The 27,425-nt window shown below is 51.5% G+C and overlaps 1 protein-coding gene across 19 annotated transcripts in view; it reads left to right on the top strand.

The window, feature by feature from the left end:
• DLG1 (discs large MAGUK scaffold protein 1) overlaps positions 1-27,425 on the top strand; it is a 75,293-nt gene that overhangs the window by 28,785 nt on the left and 19,083 nt on the right. For 10 of the 19 annotated variants that reach the window (XR_014492673.1, XR_014492674.1, XM_083363889.1 and 7 more), the window contains 7 exons: positions 4,903-5,047; positions 8,067-8,196; positions 10,114-10,270; positions 10,503-10,605; positions 15,162-15,276; positions 15,534-15,710; positions 23,712-23,781. Coding sequence is in view for 17 of the 19 variants with exons in the window: in XM_083363889.1 (XP_083220015.1) it covers positions 4,903-5,047; positions 8,067-8,196; positions 10,114-10,270; positions 10,503-10,605; positions 15,162-15,276; positions 15,534-15,710; positions 23,712-23,781 (897 nt within the window). In the remaining 2 variants the exon portion in view is untranslated. Of the gene's footprint in view, positions 1-4,902; positions 5,048-8,066; positions 8,197-10,113; positions 10,271-10,502; positions 10,606-15,161; positions 15,277-15,533; positions 15,711-23,711; positions 23,782-26,397; positions 26,658-27,425 lie in introns of those variants that run through there. The other 9 variants (XM_083363890.1, XM_083363888.1, XM_083363886.1 and 6 more) reach the window with 2 other exon arrangements.

Raw genomic sequence — 27,425 nt, 5'->3', positions numbered from 1 at the left:
TGCTGCCTGCATCCCACGGATGGGGCTTTGCTTGTTTATGCGGACCGGTTGGTGGCATGCCATGGCCCAGTACCAGTCCATGGACTGGGGGTTGGGGACCCCTGGTCTATCCCACATTTTTCAACCTTACCAAGAAGTAGGTTGTGGTCAACTGTGTCGAATGCCTTGCTGAAGTCTAAGTATACTATGTCCACAGCATTTCGCTGGTCTACTTTATCAAAGAATGAAATAAGATTGGTTTGGCATGATCTATTTTTAAGAAACCCATGCTGGCTTTTAGTTATAACTTTTATTTGTTTCAAGATTTTCACAGACCTGTTTTTTGATTATTTTTTCCAGTATCTTCCCAGGTATTGATGTTAGTCTGATGTTGGGCAGATGTTAGGTGTGTAGTTTCTTGGGTCTGTTTTTTCCCCCTTTTTTTATTGAAAAGTTTTAAAATACAGTTTTCCTTTAAAAAACCCCCCTTCCCCCTCCCTGCTCCCCCCCTACCTCCCCCCAACCTCCCTCCCTCCCCCCCCTCCCTCCATCCCCCCCTCCCCCCCGACTTCCCAGAGCTAAATACAAGGTATATATATATATAAAGGCAATCATAAACAACCATATACTAACAACTATAAATTCTAAAATCCATCACTCTCTAGCTTATATAGGATAAGACACACCTTAGCAATATTAAATATATATAAAAAACTAGAATAGAAAAAGAAAAAAAAACGAAAGAAGACTTATTCGAATGCTACATAAAACTTCTTAACCCTATACTTGTTCTGGATAAACTCAATCCATTTTCTCCATTCCATAATATAACGTTCTTGCGAATGATCTTTCAAATAGGCCGAATGTTTTTTCCCCTTTTTTGAAGATGGGAAGCACACCAGCTCTTCTCCAATCCTGATGTTCCAGGATTTTTGAAACATATGGTACAATGGTTCTGCCACCTCCTTCAGAAATCTGGGATGTAATCCATCAGGTCCAGTTGATTTATATTCATCAAGATCAGATTGTTGTTGTTAGTTGCAAAGTCGTGTCCGACCCATCGCGGCCCCATGGACAAAGTTCCTCCAGGCCTTCCTGTCCTCTACAATCTTCTGGAGTCCATTTAAGCTCAGGCCTCCTGCTTCAGTGACTCCATCCAGCCACCTCATTCTCTGTCGTCCCCTTCTTCTCTTGCCCTCAATCTTTCCCAGCATGAGGCTCTTCTCCAGTGAGTCCTTCCTTCTCATTAGGTGGCCAAAGGATTTGAGTTTCAGCTTCAGGATCCGGCCTTCTAAAGAGCAGTCAGGGTTGATCTCCTGTAGGACTGACCGGTTTGATCGCCTTGCAGTCCAAGGGACTCGCAGGAGTCTTCTCCAGCACCAGAGTTCAAAGGCCTCAATTCTTTGGCGCTCAGCCTTTCTTATGTTCCAACTTTCACAGCCATACATTGCAACTGGGAAGACCATAGCCTTGACTATGCACACTTTTGTTGGCAGGGTGACGTCTCTGCTTTTTAGTGTGCTGTCTGGATTTGCCATAGCTTTCCTCCCGAGGAGCAAGCGTCTTTTAATTTCTTGGCTGAAGTCTGCGGTGATCCTGGAGCCCAGGAAAATAAAATCTGCCCCTACCTCCATTTCTTCCCCATCTATTTGCCAGGAATTGAGAGGGCCGGATGCCATGATCTTGGTTTTCTTAATGTTAAGTTTCAACCCAACTTTTGCACTCTCCTTCTTCACCCGCAACAAGAGGCTCTTTAGTTCCTCTTCACTTTCTGCCATTAGAGTGGTATCATCTGCATATCTTAGGTTGTTGATATTTCTCCCGGCAATCTTAATTCCAATTTTTGATTCATCTAGCCTTGCCTTTCTCAAGATCAGATAGGTGTTCTCTAATCATTTTCTTGCTTATTGTAATTTTTATTTCTAGTCTGTCTTTTACTGTTAGGTTTTTGGTAGGCTGGGCTATAGTTTCTTTTTGCGTGAAGTCTAATGCAAAGAATGAATTAAGCAGCTCTGCTTTCTCTCTGCTACCTGTTACTTCCTTGCCATCTTCTCTCTTAAGCGGACCTACTGTTTCCTTGACTTTTTTCTTGTAATTTATATGTTGAAATAAACTTTTTTTTTATTATCTTTGACTTTTGTTGCAAGTCTTAATTCATTCTGAGCCTTTGCATTCCTGACTTCATCTTTGTAGATTCGGGCTGTGCTGATATTCTGCCTTGGTTATGTATCCCTCTTTCCATTTTTTGTAATTGTCCTTTTTGTCTTTCGGTTTATCAGAGAGATCTTTGTGCAACCGTACTGGTCTCTTCTTGGATTTCTTGTTTTTTTTCCCCAGTGGTATTGTGCTGGACTAGGCTTTTATGATCATATTTTTCAGAGTTTCCCATGCTTCTTGAGTTGTTTTCCCCTTTAGGATTTTTATCCATGGAATTTTCCTAGACTCTCTTTGAGTTTGTTAGAACTCTTTTGAAGTTTAAGACGCTGGTTAGACTATATTCTATGGTTTCTGTTTTCATTATATTGAAAATTACCCAAAGTTCTGGCAATTTCAACTCCCTCTATTACTTCTCGATTAGTAAGAATTAGGTCTAATAGCTTTTCCTCTAGTTCCCTCCTTTACCTTTTCGATGACAGTTGTCAGCTAGGTTGGTTAGGAATCTGTTTGATCTCCCACTTGCTGCAAAGTTTGTCTCCCAGTTGATAGGGTAGTTAAAGTCTCCCATTACTACTTTGGTATGTTTCCTACATAGATTTGTTAATTGATTAGCAAAGAGTTCATCTATTTCTTCTGCTTGGTTGGGTGGCCTTTAGTACACGCCTATAACAATGTTGCTGGGCCAGGTCAGGGCCCGTCTTAATCCAGACAAGGTTTGTTTTTCTGCCAGGAGCCATAGATGTACCCCTCCCCCACCTTTCCTCTACAAGGGGTGTCCGGAGGCTTCCAGCTCCCTGTCTAGGGGTAACAATGAACCCTGAAAATCATGGCATTCGAAAGAGCCTTTTGAGTCCCCTTCTTAAGCCACCCAAGTTAGTCACTATCACTGTGTCTTTTGCGTTGTATTTAAACATAGTCCTCGTTTATTGACCACTTGTTCAACGACCAAAGTTACAGCGGTGCTGAAAAAAATGACTTTATGGCCAATTTACATCCAGTTGCATGGTCGCTGTTAGCATTGTCTTGTGCCTAACCTGTGTTGTTTTTATCCTCCCCCTCCTTGCAAAACAGAGAGATTGGAGAGGAAGGGGGAGTGCAAGAGAATAAGTAGTTTGGGGCTAGATACTATGGGCACATAACACAAACAGCTTGCATTGCTGTCTTGAAATCTCTCCAATCTTTGCTCTGTGAGGTGGGGAAAAGGAAAAAAAAGCAATCAGTTTCTGTAGGCAGTTCCTCCTTTGCTACTGCCGGCATGATCACATTGCTTTTGATGTGTAGGCTCTGGATATCCCTCCTCTCCAATCTCCTTGCTCTGCTGAGGGGGGAGGGGGAGAAGGGTCCGGGACAAGTCACCGTGGCCAGTTCGCCACGGGACAACAGTCAAAGAAGGAACAAAATGAAATGTGAATGACGAAAATTAAAACAGTTTTTAAAAATTTATTTTGAATTGTTGAATTGCCCTGTGGCGAGTTGTCCCATGGCGGGTTGGCTGTGGCAAGTATACAAGGCAGCAAGACACCAATTCCAGAGGGCAGAGAAGTCTTTAGGAGGCAAACAAAAGCTAAATGTGTGTAACTGAATAGTCTTGTGTCTCCAGCTGTGTCTGTGTGTGTGTGTGTGTAAATTTTTTAATAAAGAATTTTGATTGTAATAGTAAAATTTAATACAAACTAAATTTAAAAGAGAATAGAGACAAGAAGTAAAAAGTGCAAGGAAGAAGAAAAAGAAAAGAATGTAATAAAAAATATGTGAAGAAGCAACTTCATCGCAAGAAGCATAAATAAATTTAGTATCTCTTCACCTTTAAATTTATAAATATTTATCTCCTCATCCCGTATCCCATTTCTTATCTATAAGCAAATCCATAAAACATTTTTTCAGTCTTGATGTCAACAGAAAGTGTATAAAGATAGCAAGAGGTAGTAACGTATGTTGTTTTAACTTTGATCAAATAAACCAATTTTATATTATTTCATTTTATTGCCTTCCTTGAAATATAGTCATAGGAGTTGATTTCACTTCACTTTGTGGTCCCATTACGCACACTTTTTTTCTAGACTTTAGTAAGTCTCTCCTGTAAATCCAATAGGGAAAAAATGAACTAGGCCACTCTCTTGGTTTGTCTGAGCAGCTGTCAGTTGGATCCTAGGAAGTGGCAGATGCTTCTCTCTCTGGGTGCAAAGAGAAAATATCTGCTGTGAGCTCTGAAGGTGTCAGGAAGGGCATTCAGCCAGTAAACTCTCAGCTCCATTCAGTTGCTGCGATTCCACCCCGACGCAAGGGATTACAGGGTCGTTAAAAAGAAAAAAAAACCTTTCTTGGTTTGTCATTTGTTTTCCTCTCTCAAATTTTGAAGCATCAGCCAGTTTCTTTTCTAGGCCCAGTGAAATACCCTTTTCCAAATCATTCTCTTGGTCTCTCAATTATAAATCCACTTTTTTCTTGTCAGATAAAACTTGTTTTACTGTTGAGATTTCTTCAATAACTTCTTTTGGGCACAGTCTATTCATAGAAATGGACATCGTTACTGACATCGTTGATAGGGTGGCTGTTTCTGCTTCCATTCTTCAAAAGCCACTTTCTGTATTTTTATTGTCATAGTGTTTTGCATCAGTCACCGCAGCAATCTGGGGGGGACTTCCTGGGCAAAAGCCCGACTTCTGCCTGCGCCAGTGTCTCGTGATACGGAACACAAGGAGTGATTCTCAGGGAAGGTCTGTTTTCTTCCAGGGCTACGTTTATTTTGCATTTTCCCTCCTCCAGGTGAACAGTGTTTGCTTAGAAGAAGTGACCCACGAAGAAGCAGTGGCTGCTTTAAAGAACACGTCTGATTTTGTCTATCTGAAACTTGCAAAGCCCACCAGCATGTTCATAAACGATGCTTACGGACCTCCTGAGATCACCGGCTGTAAGTCTGAGTTTGGGATGGCTGTTCTTTATTAGAGAAGAATTAACACAAACCATCTTTTCTCTCCTTTTCCTCTGCTGACCTTTTGTTACGTGTGCCAACAATTTTCGTGTAAAAATAAATAGCGTTTTTATTTCTGATGCCCCAGTGTAGCAGAACCGTGCATAATGTTGGTAAGATACAGGAAGTGAAGAGAAAGGGGGGGGGAAAGATCTGCATGGGTGCTTGAGCCAAAGGATGGCAAACAGACGGAGGAGTCGGAGTTGGGCCACTCTTGCAAACCTGTGGGAAAATGCCGGAAGGGAAGAAGAGCCTCTCTGCAAAGGGTGGGAGACATCTAACACTTCACTCCAAAAATGGCGTCATTACCGTGTGTAATTTTCTGAGTTAAATAATTTGTTTGCTTAACATAATTCAAAACTTTCCCCATTCCTAAGAGCTCCGAGTGATCAACAATAAAGAACAAAAAGTTACATAACAAAAATGAGTGCAGAGGCCACGTTCAGCTTAGGGCAAAGGCATGGAAATAAGATTTTTGACTTGTTTGCACGTAGGGTATCGCTGGTGGGAGAGGCCTCCAAAGGGTGGGGCCACACACCCCATGAGGGGGTGCACAAAGGGGACCCCCGGGGGCCCTCTCTAAACATGGACAAGGGGCTCCAGTTCTGACGGGTTTGTTCCTGCTGTGCGTCGGTTCTGCGTGAGGCCTTCGAGGTCACAATCAGGACTTTGAATTGCACTTGGATGCCAGGTGGTAACCACTACAATATGGGCAGTCCTCACTTACTGACTGCTCGTTCAGTGATTGTTTGAAGTTACAACAGTGCTAAATAAGCATATCTATGGCCAGTCTTTGAAGTTGTGGGTGTTGCAGCCTCCCTGCAGTCACATCGTAGCAATTCGGGCCCCTGGCAACCAGGGTGCCTTTAAAATAGTCACAATCCTGCCACTCGTGATTGAGATTTGTGATCTTCGCAGCCGCTTTCCGACAACCAAAGTCAATGAAGAGGCTGTCAGGAAGTTGCAGGTCGCAATCACGTGATCATGGGTAGTTCATTAAAGGACTGCAGCCGCAACTGCCATCGTAAGTTGGGTGCTGTTGCATGATTGTTCCATTTACAACCACTTTGCTTAACGAGAGTTGCCAGTTCTAGTCGCAGTCGGAAAGTGAGGACTACCTGGAACTTTAAAATTGGCGTTATTTTCTACGGGTGAGATTGTGCCGGCTGTAATTTTGGGGTCATTCTCAAAGGCAGCCCCAGGTAAAGCTCATTACCATTAACTGAGTGGTGGTCGAGACATGAATGAACATTGCCAAGGCATCCTGGGTTGACCTGCCAGCGTAACACCTGGCACACCAGCTGAAGCTGCCCACCTGCTGCTTGAGCAGGAGGCAAGGACCCAGCACATCTGGACCCACAAAGCGTCTCCTTTGTGGGGAGCAGGGCCCAATGCAGGGTGACTGCTGCTGGGGTCAAGGTTCTGGCTGATGATCCCAACGAAGTAAGCAGACCTGAGACCTTCCAGTCTCTAATGCAAAACTTTATTGAGCACAGCATACCGGCACTAATGAATAGAAAACCAGCTCTGGCAATTTGGCTCCAGAAAGATAATTAAAAGAGTAAAACCTTCCCTCCCCTCTCTGACGGTTCAGGGCACAATGTCCAATTAGTTCTTCAGGCAGATGTTACGAGAAAAGGGTCTCTCCTGCGCCCTTGCTTCCCATGCAGATAGAAACCAGCTGTGCATTCCATGCTTTCCCCTCCCCCCTCGGAACTGTTGGCAAGCTAGGAGCGGCGTGGCTGTTGTAGCGCAAGCAACCTTTGTAGCTTGGCAAGTGGAACCGAAGGAGCCTCGTTGAGCCTCGTTGCTCTGCTCTCCTCTCCACCACCCCGTCCGAGCGCTTGGAGGGAGCAGCCCATCACCTGACCGCTTCGACCAGCTTCAAGGTGTCTCCCAAGGCTGACGTTCCACCGGTTCAGCTTCAGCGGCTTCTCTGAACCCAGAACCGTCTGAGTGCTGGAGCTGGCTTCGCTTTATCTGTGGCCTCCAGATCCTCGCTCAGCCAGAGTTTCATTCCTTGGTCATTTGACAGTCCAATTACTTCCGCTGGGTGTTTTTTTTCCCTCCCCCTTCTTCCATCTTTGGGTGGCTTTGGCCACCCACGAGCTCCTTGCACCCATGGCCTGGTCCAAGAGCATTTTCTGAAAGAGTGTCATCCTTTTGAGTTAGATGCTGTCCAGCACTTGTTAACTTTCTCCTGTGGGCCTCTTTAAAAAGTGCTCTGCCCCCAGTTTGAGATTCTTCGCCAGGATCTGCCTCATCTGCAGGTTCAGCTTTTTTCCCAAAGTTTCCCACACCAAACAAATGAAGATATCACCGTTGGGGGGGCGGGGAGGAGGGCGGAGCTTGATTTCTGCAGTCGGCACTGTAGGTAGATGAATTTTTTCTCGTCGAGCACTGCGGTGGCTTTTAGGATTCAGTGGTCAGCGCCTTCCTGAGCACTGAGGTCTGTTGCCCTACCTGGCCCCAAGGAGGGCAGGGACTCCTAGACCCAGTGGAGTCTCTGCTCGGCACTCTGTGGTCGGACAGTCTGGCTCCCGGTATTGGATCAGGCGGCGAGTGCCTGGCTTCCTTCGTGGCCGCCTCAGTGCCGAAGGCGAAAGGGCCAAGGAATGGCAGCCGACTGGGGCTGCGAGAGGGAACCAGCTCTCCCCTCTTTCATTCTGCCCTCCCCCCTCATCTGGGTGGGAGCCCCTCCTTTGAGTCAGGCGGCAGCAGGTGGGCCTGGGGACATGCCCCGGCGTTAAGGGAGACACGGCAGGTCAGACCTTAGCTGTCTGGGTGCTTCGCAGTGGCTCCTCTTTGGGTTGGGGGGTCCCACAAGGCTCGTTCTTGGGCCCTCCAGTTTTCAGCCGTGACTGGCCTGGAGGGAGCAGCAGAGCCAAGATGGCAGCAGACGGCACCTTCTTCTGACTGACCTGCCTCTCTTCCTCCTCCTCCTCCTCCTCCTCCTCCTCAGCTTACTCTCAGCCTGCGGAGAACCATGTCAGCCCATCAGGCTACCTGGGCCAGCCTTTGCCACCAGCCTCCACAGGGAGATACTCGCCTGCTCCTAAGGCAGTGCTGGGAGAAGACAAGACCGCCAGGTAGGAGGAAGCTGCGTCTCTGCAGCCACTGATGCAACATCTTACGGGGGGGGGGGGCGCTGAGCACTTGCGGGGGAGGGATGGAGGGAAGTGGACAAGCTCCTGGAAGAGAAGGGCCGGCAGAACAGCGCACCCCAAAGGGGACGATGGGCGCCTGGCTGAGAGCGGCTGTCAGTGCACCGAAGAAAGGCTCTCGTTGGGCCAAGCAAAGCTTCGCAGGTAGTCCTTGACTTACGACCGTAAGTGCCCGGCAGGGATGCTTCACGGCTGGTACAGCACTTCCAGCTGTCACAAAATCTGCCTTCCCCCACAGCCACACGACTGCATTTCCCACGTTTGACAGCTGGCTCATATTTACGACTTGTTGCGGTGTGGTGTGGGCGTGTGCGATTTGCAATATTTTTTGCCAGTTTCCAGAGAACCGTTTCAGTTTTAGAACTGTATGATTTGTCTAAGTGTTGCACGATTCGGACTTAAAACTATGTGAGTCATTTAAAGACTGCCACCAAATAGTCATAAATCACATCTGGTTCCATGGGTGCCTTGACTTAACGACTGTCACGATTTAACGACTGAAACATTGGCCCCCGGTGTGGCCATAACTTGAGAACTACCTGTAATAAAGTACAGCTCCGGTGCGGACTTTTTTTTCCTCCCTCACAGCCCACACTCTTCCTCCTCCTCCTCAACTGTGGTGTGGAAATGACCGCAAGGAAGCCCGGAGGCGGCACCTGCTAATGGTTGGGTGGCAGGAGGGTTTGTGCTGGGCATCCTGGCAGCTTCTTCCAAGGTTGGCTGTAGAACGTCTCCCTCTGCCCCCCCCCACCGTTGACCCCTCCCCCACCATTGCCCCCTTCGGCTTTGACGGAAGAAGAACAATGGGGGGGGGGGGCTGACCAGCGAGAGTAGGAAGGGAGATCCAGGATCAGCAGCCCGGATGTGAGAGCTGGGCAGCTGGGCAGAGTTGTCCGCAGTTGGACGGGGGTCGAACGCGTCTAGTTGAATCGGATAAGCAGGAGCGTAGATCGGGTCCAAGGGATAACCTGGAAAGAAGCCAGAAAAAGCCTGGCCAGAATACCTGCAATAGGAGCCATGTGGCGTGCGATGGATCCAGCCAAAGGATACACTTTCTGCTTGGGGGGGGGTGTCGTGGTGGAAGTCTCGTTCATACGTTTTTTTAATGCTTTAGATATATATATATATTTCTCAGGAGAATCTTGCTAGTACCAAATTGTGGATGACTTCTCTCAGTGGAAACTCTTCTTCTTGGGTCCCTTCTAGGATACTCTAGAATATTCCTGTAATGCAACTTAGTGGGTTGACATCAAAATGAAGGGCAGGTGGTCCTCGCTTACTGTCAAGCACAAGCCCCAGACAGGACGCAGTGGGAGCCACTCAAGTTCAGATCTTTATTGCCTTACCCTTTGTGGACAGATCCTGGCTGTAACCTTCTGATCTAACAGATCTACCCTGGGAGATTCTAGGCTGGGGTTACCCTAAACCTCTTCTTCCCTCCCCGTCCAGGCCAGGACCGGGCAGCCTCTCGGCTTGGGCCCCTCTGTGGAAGGGGCTGCCTTCTCCCCACTCCTCCTCCAGCTGCACTTTCCATCACACTCCGTCCCTGAGTGGCCCCGGTCGTAAGGAGCGAGGTCGCAGGGCCGTGCCATCTTACGAAGGCATTTGCGGCGGTTCCAGGTGCTGCCGTTGGACAAATCTTGGTCGCAGCACCCGGCAGCCGCGTGGTCCCCATTGGAGTTCTCCCATGGCTTCCCCACTAGCTTTGCTCGTCAGAAGCCGACGGTGAAGGTCGCCAAGGGTGATCCGTGGGACTCTGCGATATCACAACTGCGAGGCAGAGGCCGGGTGCCCAGATCAGGATCCCCTGCCGCAGTGGCTCCAATTCGTTTCTCCTTTTAGGGAGCCACGGAAGCTGGTGCTGCATCGGGGCTCCACGGGGCTTGGCTTCAACATCGTGGGGGGAGAGGACGGGGAGGGGATTTTCGTCTCCTTCATCCTTGCTGGTGGGCCTGCAGACCTCAGCGGGGAGCTCAGGAAAGGAGACCGCATCATTTCGGTAAGACCCTGCCGAGGTGAGCAGCCGTTGGGTCTCCTTGGGCCACGTGGGGTCTTCTTGGCAAGAGCCCCCCCCCCGGGCCGTGTGGGCCTCTGCCTGGCAAGGAGAGCAGCAGGGACGGGGGAGGGAGGGAGGCCTCTGTGATCCACCGGCAGGCAGCCCGGTCAGGTTCCAGGTTGGTCAGTTTGGTGCGTCCTGATGTGAGCGACGGTTCATTTGTGTTGCTTTTCAGGTAAATGGTGTGGACCTCAAAGCCGCAACCCACGAAGAGGCAGCTGCTGCCCTGAAAAACGCCGGTCAGTCGGTCACCATCGTAGCTCAGTATCGTCCCGAAGGCAAGTGAAGCCTCTTTTCTCTGGGGAAGCCCCTTCTTAGAATGGAAGCCGAGAGGCTGAGAGTGTCTGGGTTGCCTGCCGTGATGATGGCGATGCCGAAGATACGAATTACACCTTTGTTTCACCGATGACTTTGTCAAGGCACAGTACGGTGCTCCCCCCACGAGTACAAAGGGTAGGGAGTACACAATAGTAGAATAAGAGTTGGAAGGGGCCTCGGAGGTCTTCTAGTCCAACTCCCCTGCTCAGGCAGGAAGCCCTATACCCTTCCGGACAGACGGCTGTCCCGTCTCCTCTTCAAAGCCTCCAGCGATGGAGCAGCCACAACTTCTGGAGGCAACTTCCGTTCCACTGGTTGATTGACCTCACTGTCAGGCAGTTTCTCCTTAGTACCAGGCTGCTCCTCTCCCTGGTCAGTTTCCATCCGTCGTTTCTTCTCTTGCCTTTTTGTTTAACACTTTATACAATTAAATTTTAAATGAATTGTGGCCACACAGAACCCCCAAGCAGCACCAATACTGTCCTGGTCCCTTTTCAAACCTGCACCTGAGCAGGTGGAAGGTGCCCTCCAGTCCCCCAGCCTCGGTGCAGTTGATGCAAGACGCCAGGAAGAGGTCACACCGGGGGGGAGTGGGGGTGGGGAGGCTGCCCCCTCTGAAGCAGCGCCATCTGGGGGGACCTGAGGTGGTCCCCGCCTGCGTCCCCCCCCCAGGGGCATTCTGGCACTGTGATGGCTCTGAGCCTCTTAGTCCTTTTGGCAGACCTGGCTCCCCCCTCCCCCCCCCCACCTCTGGGCCCAGATGCGCCTCTGCGTTATCCCCAACCTCGAACGGACTTTCCTTGCCTCTTGCCTTTTGCTTCCTTCTGTTGATTTCCATCCCTTCCTTTTTTTAAAAAATGTAGACCCCTACCCAGGGTCACAAATTGAGATGGCCTAGTTTGCAACGTTTTAAAAACAAAATGCCTAATAACCTGTCATGGCTTCATTCTGGGATACTCTTCAGAATGGGAATCTGGCTCTGTGGGAAATGACTCTGCATTCCCAAGTCTAATCCTCAGTTAATGACCGTGAGCGGAACCAGAATTTATGTCAGAGGTTGTTAAGACCTGATGTCATTTGACCACGTTTCTGAACGATGGCAGTCCGGACTGCCGTTGTTAAGTGAGAACCACAGGTCATTAAACCAGTTCCCGGAGGTGGGGCATATGAGGCAAGCCGGGAGCGCCGGGGGGAGGGGTGGCTGCTGCGGGGTGGGGGAGGGTGCAAGGGACTGACCAGAGCAACTGGCCACCTTCCCTGCCAGCTTCCCCTGCTCGGTGGGAGAAGTGGCGGATGGCTGTCAGGTGACCCTGGGACACTGCGGCTGTCGTAAGTGCGAACCAGTCATCAGATGCCCACATCACGATCACCTGCTCGCCGGGTGGCTGGGACAGGCAGAAATTGGAGGACCAGTTATAAGTATCACTTGTTCAGCACTGATGTATCTTTGAATGCTGAACCAGTGGTCATTAAGCAAGGACCTTGGTCAAAATTCCTCGGCTGGTGGGGTCCACGGCGTGCCCTTTCTGGTCGAGCAAGGGGGACAGGCCAGTCTCACGGGGTGAGGTGCTTCCTCGGATAGCCTGGGACCTCTCCCGTCGAGGGCTTCAAAGGTAACGACCCACCCCTTGGGCTGGGCCTTGAAGCAGACTGGCAGCCGGTGCAGTTTGCACAGTTGCGGTGCCCGTGGGCCATCCGGAGGGCCCTTAAAACTGACCCTGCCAGCTTTAGCTTCCACTCTTCAAGGGCAGCCCCACGGAGAGTGCATTGCAGTAGTCCAAACGCAAGATGACCGAACGCAGGGCCTCACAATCCAGCAGGAGGTGTGTGTGGGGGGGGAGACCCATGCTCTCTCCCAGCCCTGGACAAGACAGATTGTTTTGGCACTGGCTTTGTTGTTAATTGAATCTGTTAATCTCTTGTTTAATTGCTTTTATCAATTTATCATTTTTTCTACGGAGATTCTCAGTCATCCAGGTCATAGGCGGTAGGGAATGGCAGCAGGCGTATGAACAGGGGGCCGTATCTATATCCGGGAGTGCGTCCCCGCTGTCTCTGTGCGGTGATGCGCTCCGACCCCCTGATTTCAGCCTATGGTTCCGGGAGCGAGGATGAGCAGCCTCCTGAGCTCAGGCTCGTGTATTTTAATGCCAGGTCCGTAGCCAATAAGGCTCCTCTTATACGTGATTTGATCGAGGAGGAGCATGCAGACCTGGCTTGCATCACGGAGACCTGGTTGGGCCCAGAGGGCGGTGTCCCTCTGGTTGATCTTTGTCCATTGGGTTTCCGGGTGCTGCACCAGCCTCGAGCTCAGGGTAGGGGTGGTGGAGTGGAGGTAGTTGTGAGGGAGACCTTATGTCCGCGGGAGGCCACCGTTGTCCAAATAGACAGGTGTGAGTCTCCTCCTGAGATGTGGCCCTAGATGTGGCCCTAGAGCTCAGTTGGGCCTGCTGCTGGTGTACCTTTCGCCTAGTCGTGCGGCAGCAGCCCTGCCTGAGCTTCTCAATATCCTCTCAGGGTTGGTGATTGAGTTCCCCAAACTTATGGTTTTGGGTGACTTTAATCTACCATCCCTGGGGGGATCATCTGAGTTAGCTTGGGAGTTCATGGCTTCCATGACGGCCATGGACCTGACGCAAGTTATTCAGGGTCCAACTCATGGGGGGGGCCACACGCTCGATTTGGTTAGATGATCTTGGTGGAGGTTCTCCAATTGTTATGCCCCTGTCATGGACCGATCATCACCTCCTGCGGTTGGTCTTCCGTTTTGCCACTCCCCGTCGTGGGGTGGTTGAACCAACGAGATGGTTCCGCCCTAGGCGCTTAATGGACCCTGAGCGGTTCCAGGCGGCGCTTGGATCCCCACCTGCCTCCTTTGCTCACAGCTCGGCCGATGCCCTAGTGGAAGCCTGGGAAAAGGCAGCCATGGAGGCACTCGACCAAGTTGTATCCATGTGGCCCTTGACCCGGCGCAGATCCCAATGGGCACCATGGTTCTCCATGGAGCTCCGGGAGATGAAGCGTCGGAGACGGGGCCTAGAGAGCTGTTGGAGATCCAGCCGATCTGAATCTGACTGGTTGCGACTAAGGTCTTTCACGAGATCTTACCTCGCAGCGATGAGGACGGCAAGGTCTAATCACTTTGCCGCCCTCATCGCGTCCGCAGATAATCGCCCGGCCGCCCTGTTTAGGGTAACTCGCTCCCTCCTTAATCAGGAGGTGAGGGAGGAGCCCTTGCAGGGTCGTGCCGAGGAGTTTAGTCAACATCTGTCGGACAAAATCGCTCGGATTCGGACCGGTTTGTACTCTGACTGGGCAGAGTCTGACGATGAGGATGAGGGCAGTCTTGTTGATATTATCTGGGAGGAGTTTGATCCTGTGACTCCTGAAGATGTGGACAGGATCATGGGGAAGCTGAGCTCCACCACGTGTTTGTTGGACCCGTGCCCCTCCTGGCTGGTTTATGCAGCCCGGGATGGGACACAAGGCTGGCTCCAGGCAGTGATAACTGCTTCTTTGAGGGAGGGTAGTTTTCCCACCGCCTTGAAGGAGGCAGTGGTGAGACCCCTCCTCAAGAAGCCTGCCCTGGACCCAGCTGTATTAAATAACTTTCGTCCGGTCTCCAACCTTCGCTTTCTTGCGAAGGTTGTTGAGAGCGTGGTGGCGCATCAGCTCCCTTTGTTCTTGGAGGAAGCTGATTATCTAGACCCGTACCAATCGGGTTTCAGGCCCGGGTACAGCACAGTCACGCTGGTGAATGATCTCTGGCGGGCTCGGGACAGGGGTTGTTCCTCTGTCCTAGTCCTGTTAGACCTCTCAGCGGCTTTTGATACCATCGACCATGGTATCTTGCTGCGGCGCCTCAGGGGGTTGGGAGTGGGAGGCACAAGTTCTTCAGTGGTTCTCCTCCTACCTTCTGGGGCGTTCAAAGTCGGTGTTGGCAGGAGGGCAGAGGTCGACCTTGAGGCCCCTTGTTTGTGGAGTTCCTCAGGGGTCGGTCCTCTCGCCTCTCCTGTTCAACATCTACATGAAGCCTCTGGGTGAGATCATTCGTGGTTTTGGAGTTGGTTATCATCAGTACCCTCCAGTCAGAGCTGGAGAAGCTTCTTGGAGGAGAAGCGAAACGTCTTCAAAGAAACACAAGAAAGTCCAGTTGCCTCCTGAAAAAGCATCTTTGCGATAATTTATGATTTTGTTTTCAAGTTTTCTTAATTGAATGCCCACCAGAGTAGGAGTAGACATAGATCAAACAGATCCAATTTCTAGAGCAAATTTGTGTAGCCTTACAGTGTCCCTCTGTGTGTGTCTGTGTTTGCATGAGCAAGAGAGAGTGCAAATGAGTTGTTCCACATTGTTTTTGAAATATTAGGAGGTTGAAAGGATAATGTGTTTCAAAGGAGCACCGGGGGTTAATGGCAGAGTTGTTCCAAAAGTCTAAGATTTGGGGCGCTCCGGAACCTGATACTCCGCAGTGACAGCATTTGTGGAGCTGACCCGCCATTTCCCCTTTCCTCAGAATACGGCCGTTTTGAAGCCAAAATACACGACTTGAGAGAGCAGATGATGAGCAGCAGTGTCAGCTCGGGGTCTGGCTCTCTGCGGACCAGCCAGAAGCGCTCCCTCTACGTCAGGTGAGGCTGCTGTGGGGCCTGGCTTCGTTGCTGGTGCCCAAGATGGGAAGACTGGAGACTTGCTGTCAGTTCTCCCGTTTCGGGGGTTCAGCGATGGCTTTATGAGAAGGGGACCTAGTGCTGCACTTAACTGGTTTTCTCCTGGGGACGCAAAGGCCCTTCTCTGATCCTGTCCTCGCCCCCCCAGGATTGCTGGCTTCTTCCTCCAGATTCTGTTCCCTAGTCACACGTTCCGCTTTCCTCCCCTTTGTCTGCAGGGCCCTCTTTGACTACGACAAAACGAAAGACAGCGGTCTCCCCAGCCAAGGACTGAACTTCCGCTTTGGCAACATTCTCCACGTCATTAATGCGTCGGACGATGAATGGTGGCAGGCACGGCTGGTGATGCCAGGCGGGGAGAGTGACCAGGTTGGCGTCATTCCCAGCAAACGCAGGTAGCCGCCTTGCACCTGGGCGTGAGCCTGTGTGTGCCTGCCAGGGGAGGGGTTGTGGGGGTGGGGAGCCCATTTGAGACTGATTTCCTGTCGGCTGGCTGTGCAAACGGTTAGTTGGTCTTCCCTGCCTCAAGCCTTCGTGTCTGCCTGTGTTTGAAAGGTTTTCTCCCAAACCTGACGTGAAGGCAGGGTAGGCAGGCTGAAACCCATCTATCCCATTGGCATAAAAAGGGGGCATTTTTTCTGTTCCAAAGCGAGAGGACTTCTGTCGCACTGTGCAGGAAAAAAAGATGGAACAAGTTGAAATTTATTTCACTGTAAATAGGGCTCGAGTTTCACATATAGCAATTGCTGGAATTGTATCAAATGCAAGCCCTATTTATACTGAAACCGAAGTTCAGCCTTTTTGACTTCTTGCTTGGTGCCGTGAGCCAGACCTCCTCTCTTCCGGGCAGGAGAGGCTCTGAGCGGCTCCGTGCGCTTCGAGCTGTTTGCCGTGGACGCTTTCACTCCCTCTTATCTGCCACGTTGGAGACCTCAGGGTTGAGAGATGATGTCACGTCCCTTCTTCAAAGCACACGTACGCCCCCCCACCCCAAGAGGGATATAAGCCACAGCGTCAAGAGCATGAGGAGAGGGAGAGAGAGGGATGGATGGATGGAGATAGACAGACAGATCTAAGCCATTTCAGCCGGACATTGGTCAGATGGCACCCAAAGCTGCTGAGAAAACGCCTGAGGCGGCAGAAGACGCAAGACGGAGACCAAGGAAAGGAGGAGCCATGGCAACACGAGACACGGCACGGGAGGCACCTCTGACCGAGAGCCAAGCTGGCAGACTCTGGGACATCCCAGCAGGGCTTGGAATGGGCTGGACTAAAAGACGGCCCCGAGGCACCGATCCTAGCAGAGAAGAACAGGCACCGAGCGCCAGGTCCATAGAAGGGTGGGGGGTGGCTCTGCCAGTTCAGAGAGGGCCCACGGTGCAGACTGTCGAGAGGGGCCTCGGAGACATCCCCACACCAGCCCCTGGAGGCAGCGTGCAAGAGGCAGGCAGGGGCAGCATATGCCGAGTGGTGTGCCAGCAGGGTGTACAGAACACGGGCCCTCCCGAGTCCAGGTGGGAGATGCCACAGAAGACTGTGGAAATAAGGGCAGGGGTCCCGTGGGACCTCCAGAGGCAGACGGACAGGCAGCTGCCAGCCAATCAACCAGACGTGGTGGCAGTAGAGAAAGACCAGAAGGCAGCTGGTGATGGTGGTGGCAGAGGTGGCGTTGCCAAGTGACAGCAGCATCAGGAAGGAGGAGGATGAGAAGCTGGAGAAGGACCAAGGCCTGAAGGAGGAGGAGACGGAGAGTATGTTGTTGTTGTTGAATTTTTTATGCCACCCATCTCCCCTGTTAAGTGACTCTGGGCACTTTACAGGTCATAAGCTAAGGTCATAAGCATGTGGAAAGTCAAGGCCAGAGCGGTCCCAATGGAGCCCTTGGGGCTGGGACTCCCTAAGATGGGCAGGGGGCTCCAGCAGATCCCAGGAAGGATGTTGGGGAGTGTCTGGATGCAGAAGAGAGCAGGGCTAGGAACGGCGGAGGCCTCTGGCGGAGGAACCGGGAGTGAGGCAGAGAGATGAGAAAGGATTTTTTAAAAACCAACACTTTAATGAAATCTTCCATTGGTTACGGTGGGAGCCAGGACTTGACTGAAGGTTCCTCGGATGCCTGGGAGAGGGAGGGCTTAAGTCAGCCACTGCCCAGAACCACAGCGGCATTGTGACTGTTCGCTTCAGAGGCCCAAAGGTTGTGGCTGGCAACCTCGGCCTCAGGCAGTTCACTAGGAAGCTTGGAGGGAGAGAAGCCAGGATTGATGTGATTTGTTTCGCTTGGAGGAGCCCAGAAGTAGCAGGGTTCCCTCCCTCCCCCAGGCTACAAGGAGGGCCGCAGTCTGCAGGTGGAGAGGTGGGCCTTGCAGAAGGCTTGGGGCTTCTCTTCCGTCTACCTACAAGGTATATGGCTGCCCTGCTTGTTCTCTGAGGGTCCCCGAGGTCTTTGGGTGGCTAACAGCCTAGCAACCAACGGCAACCCCTTGCCGGAGCCCACTCGAAATGTCTCTCTGCCAAGCTGTGCAGGCCTGGCTCATGTACCATCCCTGTCCCAGCACCTGGGAAAGAGTCGTGGTTTTTAGGGCCTCCTCAAGGGATGAGCAGGGCTGGTGGGCCTCTGACTCTCGGGGTGAGTCCCCTTTTGGAGGGCAGCACCAGCAGGGACCTCTTCCGGCCTAGAGGAGCACGTTTGCTCTGCTGAAGCTGCCAGCACCAGCACACAGAGTCGGGGAGAGGAATTTCCCCAAACCCTTGTAGCCACGCTAGAGTTTCAGCCCTTGAAATGTGCCCAGGAGCCTCCTGGGAGCCGGTGCCCAGAGCAGAGGTGTTACGTGGCTCTTCTTGACTGTGCCCGGGAGCACCTGTGCCGCCATATTTTGGGCCTGCTGCAATTTCAGAATGCCTTCGAGGACAGCCTTATGCAGAGTGCATTGCAAAACTAAGGTGTGTGTGAGGCTGAGCAGGGTCTCTAGGTCTAACAATGTGGGCAGCTGACGCACAAGTTGGATTTTGTGCCAAGGTCCTCTTAGCCACAGGTACCGCCTGCTCTTTCAGCAGAGCTATGGGTTCAAAATGGCCTCCGAATTGCCTAATGGTCCAGGTTCAGGGAGGCAGAAAACGCTTCGTACTCCGTCTGGGTTGAAATGAGGACGGCTGCTCCTCATCCAGACGCCAGAGAACCTGAGGGGCCAAACTCGATGGGCCCAGGGTGGAAATGTAGAATTGAGTCTCATCAGCATCTGACGGTACTTCACCGCATGTGGACAGATGATCTCGCCCAGGGGTTTCCTATAGATGTTGAATGCAGTGGGGAGAGCAGAGCCTGGAGGCACCTCACCAAGTAGGGGTCTCCCCAATACAAATTTGAATCAGTCTCTGAAGAACCCTCACAGGATTTGGGGGAGGTCTCTTCCCCAACACCCAAGTCTTGTCTGAAAGGTTACCAGCGTCAGGGGTGTCAGAAATGGCTGAGAGGCCAAGGAGGGCCAGGTGGACGTGCCACCCAATTTTGGACCTGCTAAAAGTCATCAGTGTGACCAGAGTTGTCCCAATGCTGTAAGCAGGTCTGAATCCTGATTGAAAAGGATTAGTTAAGTGTAATGTTTTTACAAACCCGAAATGTCCTGCTGATTTTGTATCATGGCACAGTTGCAAGAAATTGGTCCTCTGGGTGGCAGCTATGTATAGCTTCTCACCCACCCAAGGTAACCCATCTTTAATAGTGCATACATGCCTATTTTTCTGGAACCATTCATCCCCTTCCAAGGACTTTCGGAATTCTATTCCGGTTTGGCTATCCACTTCCGGCTTCATTTTTACCTGTGCCCTGGTGGTGACTGGTGCTGCCAGTTGTTGTTCTGGTACGAGTGGTTTAAAGTCAGTTACCCGTGTGCTATTATATTGGGGCATGCGAGGTAATGCGTCTGCCAGGAAGTTCTTCCCCCCCAGCAAGTGTTTGAGAGTGAAATTGAATCGGTGAAAGTGTTGGGACCAGCGGGCTTGCTTAGGAGTGAGTTTCCTGGGCGTTTTTAGTGCTTCTAAATTTTTGTGGTCAGTCCAGACCTGGAAAGGTATTTTATTTCCTTCCAAAAATTGACGCCAAGTTAATAATGACCACCTTAATGAGAATGCTTCCTTCTCCCATATTGGCTATCGTTGTTCAGTTTCTGTAAGTTTCCTGGATGTATATGCGCCAGGTTGCAACGCCCCCTCATCATTTTCCTGTAGTAATACGGCTCCGACTGCTACGTCGCTCGCATCTGCCTGTATTACAAAAGGTTTGTCGGGATCTGGGTGTTTAAGTACAGGTTCCGCAGAAAAGAGTCTCTTTAGCCTCTCAAATGCTGCTTGACATTCCATTGACCATTTTAGAGGCTGGCTGGGTTTCACGGGTGACCCCCCCTTCGTTTTCAACAAGTTTGTGAGGGGCATGGCTATTTGGCCAAATGCGGGGATGAATTGGCGGTAGAAATTTGCAAACCCCAGGAAACTTTGCGATTGCTTCCGTGTGCGGGGGGGTGCCCACTCTAGTACTGCCCTGACCTTCTCAGGGTCCATTTCGATGCCCTCTGGAGATATGCGATATCCCAGGTAGTCGATTTTTTCCTGATGGAATTCACACTTCGATAATTTAGCATATAAATGGGCAGCTTGCAACTTCTTCAGGACTGCTCTGACTAGTTTGATATGTTCCTCTTTGGTTTCTGTGAAGATAAGGATGTCATCGAGGTAAACCAGGACCCCCTTATATAGGTGCTCTCTCAGCACGTCATTAATTAATTGCATAAAGACTGCGGGGCCCCTTGCAGTCCGAATGGCAATACTTTGAATTGATAGCACCCCATTGGGCAGTTGAATGCAGTCTTCCATTCGTCTCCTTCCTTAATCCTAATACGGTAGTATGCTTCCCTCAGGTCTAGTTTGGTAAAAATCTTTCGATAGGTGGGATAGCATATTCTTCATTAGGGGAAGGGGGTACAGATTACATTCACTAATTGTATTCAGGTTCTGGTAATCCACGCACAAGCGGAAAGAACCATCTTTCTTCTCCCTAAACAGAACCGGGGCGGCCACTTTGGGTTTGGCAGGCTCAATAAATCCTCTTTCTAAGTTTTTCTTTATGAATCTTTCCATTTCTGCCATTTCCCTTGGGCTCATGGCGTACATCCTGGGTTTTGGGAGTTTTGCCCCAGGTTTGAATTCTATGGTGCAGTCTGTGGGGTGGTGGGGGGGAAGCTCATCTGCTCTTTCCTCACTGAAAACCTCAGCCAGGTCCCTGTATTCCTCCGGTATCTCTGGTAACCCCTTCTCTTTCCCCACTGCTGCTGTCTCCTCCCTCTGGGTTGGGGGGGTGTTTGGGGGTTTTATTTTTTCCTGTTCCCCTTTTGGGAAGTTGAGTTCTGCTGTCCTCCAGTTTATCCCGGGGTTCCATTTCTTCAGCCATTCCAGTCCTAAAATCATTGGGCATTCCATGCCTGGGGCCACTATAAACGTTATGTCCTCATGGGGCCCCAGGGACATGTGGAGTGGTAGAGTGGCTAGGGTAGCTGGTCCCCCCCCTGCTATAGACCCATCTAATTGAAGGAGATTGGTTGTTTTAGCCTCCTCACTGGGATGCTCACTTCCTCCACCAGCATTGGGCTGATGAGGCAGCGGATGCAGCCAGAGTCTATCAGAGCTTTTATTTCATTGGCTTTTGGTACAGAGGAAGCTAATATAGTCACTGTCTTAAGTATGGGTGGAAGAGGTCCACTTACCAAAGGTTCTCCCTCTGAGCTGTCTTCCGAGGTGTCCACCGCCCCTGCGGTGTAGGCTGGAGTCCAATCCCAGGTTTTGGCAGGAATTGTGGACTCTACAGCCTCTGTCCCCTTCATGGAAGATTCTTTTGGGTTGCCTTGAGACTTCCCCAGCTTTTTGGAAGATGGTGCCTCTGTTTTGCGTGGAGGGGCTTTCGAACGACATTCTGCAGCACGGTGGCCCTCTCTCCCGCAATTGAAACATCCCTTTGATTTTTTAGCCGTGGCCGGTGGGTTTTCCCCCTCACATGTTTGCTCGAGTGGCAGGCGGCCCCATGGTTTTCCTCTGCGTTGTCTCTTCAATAGGTCTATTTCCACTTCCTCTGCCAGGACATACCAGTCGTCGAGATGGTAGGGGTCTCCCCGAGGCAGGCAAGCGTCATACAGGTCGTAGTTTAGACCGTCTTTGAAATGGCTGAGGAGGATGTCTTCTGGCCAGTTCAGCTTGCTGGCGATGGCTCGGAATTCTTGGGTATATTCGGCCACTGTTCTCCCGCCCTGCCTCACCGTTTTGATTCTCTCCTGGGCTTTCCGGTCAGCCAAAGGGTCCTCGAATCGTCGCCTCAAAGATGACATGAATTGGTTGAAGTCATTGAGTTCTGGGGCGTTGGAGTCATGCAGGTTCACCACCCAGTCTGCAGCCGTCCCATCCAGGGCAGATTGCACAATTCGGATGCGTGTTTTGTCACTGGGGATGTCCCGTCCGTACTCTTCCATGTAGCTGAGGACTTGGGTTAGGAAAAATCCCAGTCGTGATGGCTCCCCCTTGAACTTTGCTTCCAGGGGTGGGAATCTTTGGCTGGAGCGTTGTCTGCGCCGCAGAGTGTATCGCTCCTCATCTCGATCCCCGTCTGTGGGTCTGGGGGGGGTACCGCTGAGTCAGCGGCTCCTGTTCCATTGGACAGCCCTGGGGTTTCAGGTGTTGGATCCCTTCCGTTACCCCTCCAGTTGCGACCCCAGGTGTTGTGTCGGTTACGGTTTTCAGCTCTCTCCTCCCTTAGTGAGCTCAGGGTTGCTTTCATCAGATCAATGGCCTTTTCCAGAATCCGCTCTTCCTCACTGGCGTGCAGGGAGTTCTCCATCTCTTGTTTCCATTCCGGTTGGTGGTCGCTCCGTCTCAGGGTCACTTCTCCCGAAGCCTTTTCCCACTCACTTTTCCTTCCAACGCCCATCGACCACCGGGGTTTTCGTTCGTACTGCTCCGCCGTTTCCTCCCAGGAGGAATATGACGCTTCAGCTTCCCAATGTTTCTGGGAATTCGGCTTGGAGGAAGGCTCCTTCTCCGTGGGGTTTCCCTCCCTTCTTGCTTCATCGTCAGACATCATATTTATTTGCAAAGTCCCCCGGTAAGGTTCCTCTTCCCAGGTTGACTTTCAGTGCAAGCCCTGTCTAATGTTAGGACCCACCCCAAACCACGTCTTAGGAAGACAAAATTCTTGGAGTCAAATCTATTCCAAAAAGAATCTTTACTATGACATGCTTGGTTGTAGGAACGAGACAGGACTTAATATTATCCCACGAAGTAAACCCTTATAAAGAGTTCACGGTTTAACCCCCCTTAACCCCATTTGGTCAGTCCCCCATCCTTTATCCCTTCATGTTTATTGCTCTCTTCCGTGACAAAAGCCAGATGCTAGCCCCCCCCCCTTTTGTTTTCCCAGTTCAAAAGGCTTCTCCTTTCCTTTGAAATGCCTAATACCGGTTCAATACACATCCATTCTCTTCTCTTTAGGAGATGGCAGAATCCATGGAATAATGTTTGAAACATTCCATTTATGAATATGATATAAATGGATTCTGACATCCAGTTTCCTCCGGGATTCAAGGCAGCTGAAGACTGACAGCCTTCTTGGCCAGCTTCCCTAAAAAAGGGAAGTTTGGAGACAAATGCAAATTGTACAGTTGTGATGGATCCAGCAATGGCTTCTTGCAGGCTCTTTCCCTCAAAGACACAATCACCACGGCACAGCTCCAGCCCCCCCCCCCCCCCGTAACCCCTGTGGGGCTTGGACCAGCCAGAAGGGGCGCTGGTGGCCAAGCTTCAGCTCCCAGGGACCCTTTGAGGCGAATGGATTGGACTCTCTACCACTAACCAAGCAAAGCCATGTTTCCGTGGGGTGTAAAGCTGAGGGGCCTCCCCTTCTGACCGGGCCCTGGGAGGCCTTAAAGGCCTGCCTGTCCTCCCTGGCCTTGATCTGGCAGGGATTGAGCCCCTCGTTGGATGGGCTTGGCTGGGTTTCCCCTTTGCCTCACCATCTATTGTGTGTTGTGTTTCTTGCCTTCTACTGCTGCTTTGGGAGCAGCCCAGAGTCAGATGAAATGCATACATTTTGCCACTCCTGGTGCACTAGGGGATGCTTTCAACAGGTGGATTTGTGAACAGCTCCTTGATTCTCCCCGTTATTTTGTGGCCCGTTAGGCAAGTGCTGAGCGGGAAGAGCAACCCCCCTCAGCAGTCTCTCTCTGCCCAACTCCAGTGGCCTTTGCTGACCCCCATCCTATCAGCCGACCTGGTGGAGAGAGAGAGAGAGACGCACAGCGGTTCTGGGAAGGAAAGGTTCAGAGCCGCAGACCCTCGTACGTTTTTCTCCTGCGTTTTCCTTGCAGAGTGGAGAAGAAAGAACGCGCTCGGTTGAAGACGGTGAAGTTTAATTCTAAAGCAAGAGGCGACAAAGGGGTGAGTTTGGATTAATGGTTGCCATTTTAGTGCCTGGCCACTGCAGAGTCACTGCTGGGGCAACCGGGAGAGAGAGAAGGGAGGAAAGACAGAAGCCTTCGCTTAGGCCGATTGATGCAAATTTGGATATTCTGAGTAGTTTTTCCAACACTGAAAACCAAAAGGACATTTGAAGGAAGAAAAAGACCCCAGATAATCAGAGGTTGGTGAAGGATGGAAGCATTGAGGAATTTCTAAATATTCCTTCTTGTTAAATTCGGGTGTGGGGGGGGCCTTCAGGTGTAAGGCTGCTTAAAATTCAAGCCTCCGTAGAGATGACTGTCCAGTCTCCTCTCCTCTTCGTCCACCGCCTCTGGGCCACGGATTTACCTGTGTGGAAGTTTTTCCTGACGTCCCCTCAGAGCCTGCCTTCCTGAGCCTCTGTTGATGGTCTGGGAAGCAGAAGGTGGGCCAGACCAGGTTGCCAGAAGGCCCACCTTCCCTCGACCCCAGAGCGCACCGCTCAAAGCCAGTGAGCAAGGCTTTAGTGGGGAAGGCCGGTGCCCCCGACCACGGCTGAGCCTTCTCCTGCCAGGGTCCAGCGTTTGCAAGTCTCCTGGATGTTCGGCCGAGCGAGCACCCTTGAACTGCTTCCCTCGCCTCTGTCGGTGGCCCAGCGTGCCGACCTGGGCCTAGTCTGGTCCCGGCTGCCATAGCGCTATCCCTGGGGACACCAGAGCTCTTCCACAGACCCCTCCCTGCCTTCGAGGGGTACATTGTCTACCCTAACCCTAAAGCCCAGCCTTTAGCCTCCTCACAGCAGCGTAAAGAGGAGGCCGTTCTGAGGTTTGGGCAAGAGTCCCGGATGCTAAAGCTCCTGCGCTGGAGAAGAGTCCTAGGGCAGGTCCTCATAGGCACTTCTGAAACCAGGTGGCCTCAAAAAGCACTTGCAGGTTTTTGTGAGGGCAGCAGCAGGTAGGCGTTGCAAACACAGAAGCAAGAGTTCTCCTGAGGGGAAGAAGAATGGGACGTAAGGGTGTGGAAAGGGATCTTACCTCGTCTGATCCTCTTCCGGAGCAGAACTCCACTGCTACAGCATCCTGGAGAGATGGCTGTCCAATCTTTGCTTATACAAATCTGGCGAAGGAAAGTCTCCACCTCCTGAGTAAACACTGTTGAAGCAGCCCTTACGGTTAGGAAATGTTTCCTGCTCTCCAAAGACAACTGATTGGAAGGGGGGCTCAGCCAGTCTCACTGTACACATGTTGTACTTCGATAGTAAAGGTTCATTCATTCCTTAAACCCAGAGTTTTTTTGCCCTATCGTTAGAATAGTTGGACAATTCTGTCACTTATACTCCATAACTACCTTCAGTTAGTTAGAACCATGGGGCTGGAAGGGACCTTGGAGGTATCTAGAATAGAAAAGAGCTGGAAGGGACTTTGGAGGTCTTCTAGTCCAACCCTCTGCTCGAGGCAGGAGACCTTATTCCATTCTGGACAAATGGATATCCAGTCTCTTCTTTAAAACCTCAGGATGGAGCCCCCACAACTCCAGGAGTTCAAGGTGCTGCATAGATTCATTATTCCCACGGGCAGGAAATTTCTCCTTAGTTCCAGGTTGGTTCTCCTCTCCGCCTGGTGAGCTCCCCCCCTTTGCTGTTGTATTCGTTGGCACTTCTCTATACTCTTTCTGAGTCGTGACCCTTCTGGGTTGCCATAATGAGGCACGGAAGACCAAATAAAACCCTTACGGCATCTTGGAAATCATATCTAGATTATGTAGAATCTAGGAATCCAGGCCTCTGTCTCTGTGCCTGTAGGTCAGCCCCCTTCCCCCCCCCAGGGTTCAGGCTCCCCTAATTCTCCTCTCACCCTTTTGTGTCCATCACTTCTCCAGCCAGGCATGCAGCTGGCTCCGTGTTTCTATCCTGATATACCCCGGTCCGGCCATCGCCAGTTACCAGGACAGTGCTCATCTGTCTCCTATTATAAAGTACTGGGAAATATATTTTTTGTGCATTTTTTGGTCAGGTGATTCGTGGTTTCATTTTGGAGCACTGAGGATTGAGGAAGGCAAAGTGGGTAGCTGACTGTACCCAAAGCATCAGCCGAGGCTCAGCTGCAGGGATCCCTGGGCCTCTTGGGCCTGGCGTGGTTCGGCCACTTGGGAAGAGCGAATGTGCTGGCCTGGCCCTCTTGGTCGCCCCCCCCCCCAAGTGGGGAACGTGGCTTGGCTGACCTGTGACGGTGCAGCCAGCGGGACGAAGAAGAAGAACACGTGGATCTGTGACTGCTCTCTACAAGTTCTCTCACAGTTGTTATCCACTCTTCCATTTGGTCCTTCCTGCCTTCCTCACTGAAGACTTGGGGTGAAAAAATAAACACCAGAAGTGAAGTGTGACGGGCTTGATCGCCCACACTAGGAGGCGTGTGTGGCTGCAGTCGAAAGCCATTTGGAGGCCAGCAGCCAGGCACCCACACTTGGAGAAATCCTCAGGGCTTGGCCAAGCAGTTGTCAAATCGGGGTGGGGGGCGGTGGCATAATTGCAGGACAGTCTATTTGTATTGATTGCAGGGCAGTTTATTGATTGCAGGACAGTTTATTTTTATTGATTGGTTGGTTTGATCTCTGCAGCTGCCCATCTCAAGAAGGGCGGGGTGCATCAATTATGCTGCAGTAATTTCCCCCCTGCCCCCCCCTCCTGAGGCAGCCCTCCGTTTGGCAAACCGGTTGTTTACGGGACCCCTCGGAGTCCGGAGTTACGTTTTCTTTTAGGGAAGCATGAACCGCTCTCTGGTTGCTGTGCAGCCTCCTTGCAGCTGAGCTGCCCGCGGCTCTTGTACCTTAACCCTGCACCAGACCCATGCATGGAAACCGGAGGAGGAGACCCTCAAGTACGCTTGCCATTGAGAGACCACTGCCTGCCTGCCTGCCTTCCATGCCTCGCTTTGATGTGGGCTTTCCCGTAGGGAGCCTGTCTCTTCTCTCCCCCCCCCCCCGCCTGGCATCTTCCTGGAAACGCTGAGCATGCTTGCCGTTGCTGATGGCCGCTTAGTACCCCCTTGCCCTCTTTGATCAGGAGCGCATGACGGCCTGATCGTTGGGAGAACTAACCAGGCACAGCAGAGAGACGGAAACGTCGTGCCAAATTGACTGACCCCTTGGTGGCGGCGGTGGCGGGGAGTTCCCTCTGCTGCAGTGTGATCAGAATGCCCCGCTTAGGGCTCACCCCGGCTGGGTGCTGCAGGGGCTGGCTTCTTCGCTCGCTCAGTGTCCGCTTCTGCTCCGTCACCTGCTGGGACAGACGGGGCTGGCCGGCTGTGGCCTTTCCTTCCTGCTGCCTGTCCCTGCCCTCCCCTTGCCAGTAACGGTGCTCCAGAAAGGGGCCAGCAGAGCTTCTAGCCCACACGCCTAACACTCCTGCGAGCTCTCCCGCCCAGTGAAAGCCTCGCAGCTGACAGCTTTCACGAGTCCACAGGCAAAGAGATTTCTAGGCACATTTTATTTCATTTTATTTTGCTATCGGAGCCGACTTCTAATCGTTCTCCATGCAGCGAAGGAGCCCAGTCCGTTTCTGCAAGTGGGGGAGGCAGGATGGGAGTTTTCGTTCCACCCCGTCCCCTATTCTATCCAGGCGGAAAAAATCCATGAAAAGTTGCCCG

This window comes from Vipera ursinii (genome assembly GCF_947247035.1).
Source record: "Vipera ursinii genome assembly, chromosome: 5".
NCBI lineage: Eukaryota > Metazoa > Chordata > Lepidosauria > Squamata > Viperidae > Vipera > Vipera ursinii.
The sequence above is the reverse complement of the archived record's forward strand: the minus strand, read 5'-3'. Positions and strand labels throughout refer to the sequence as shown.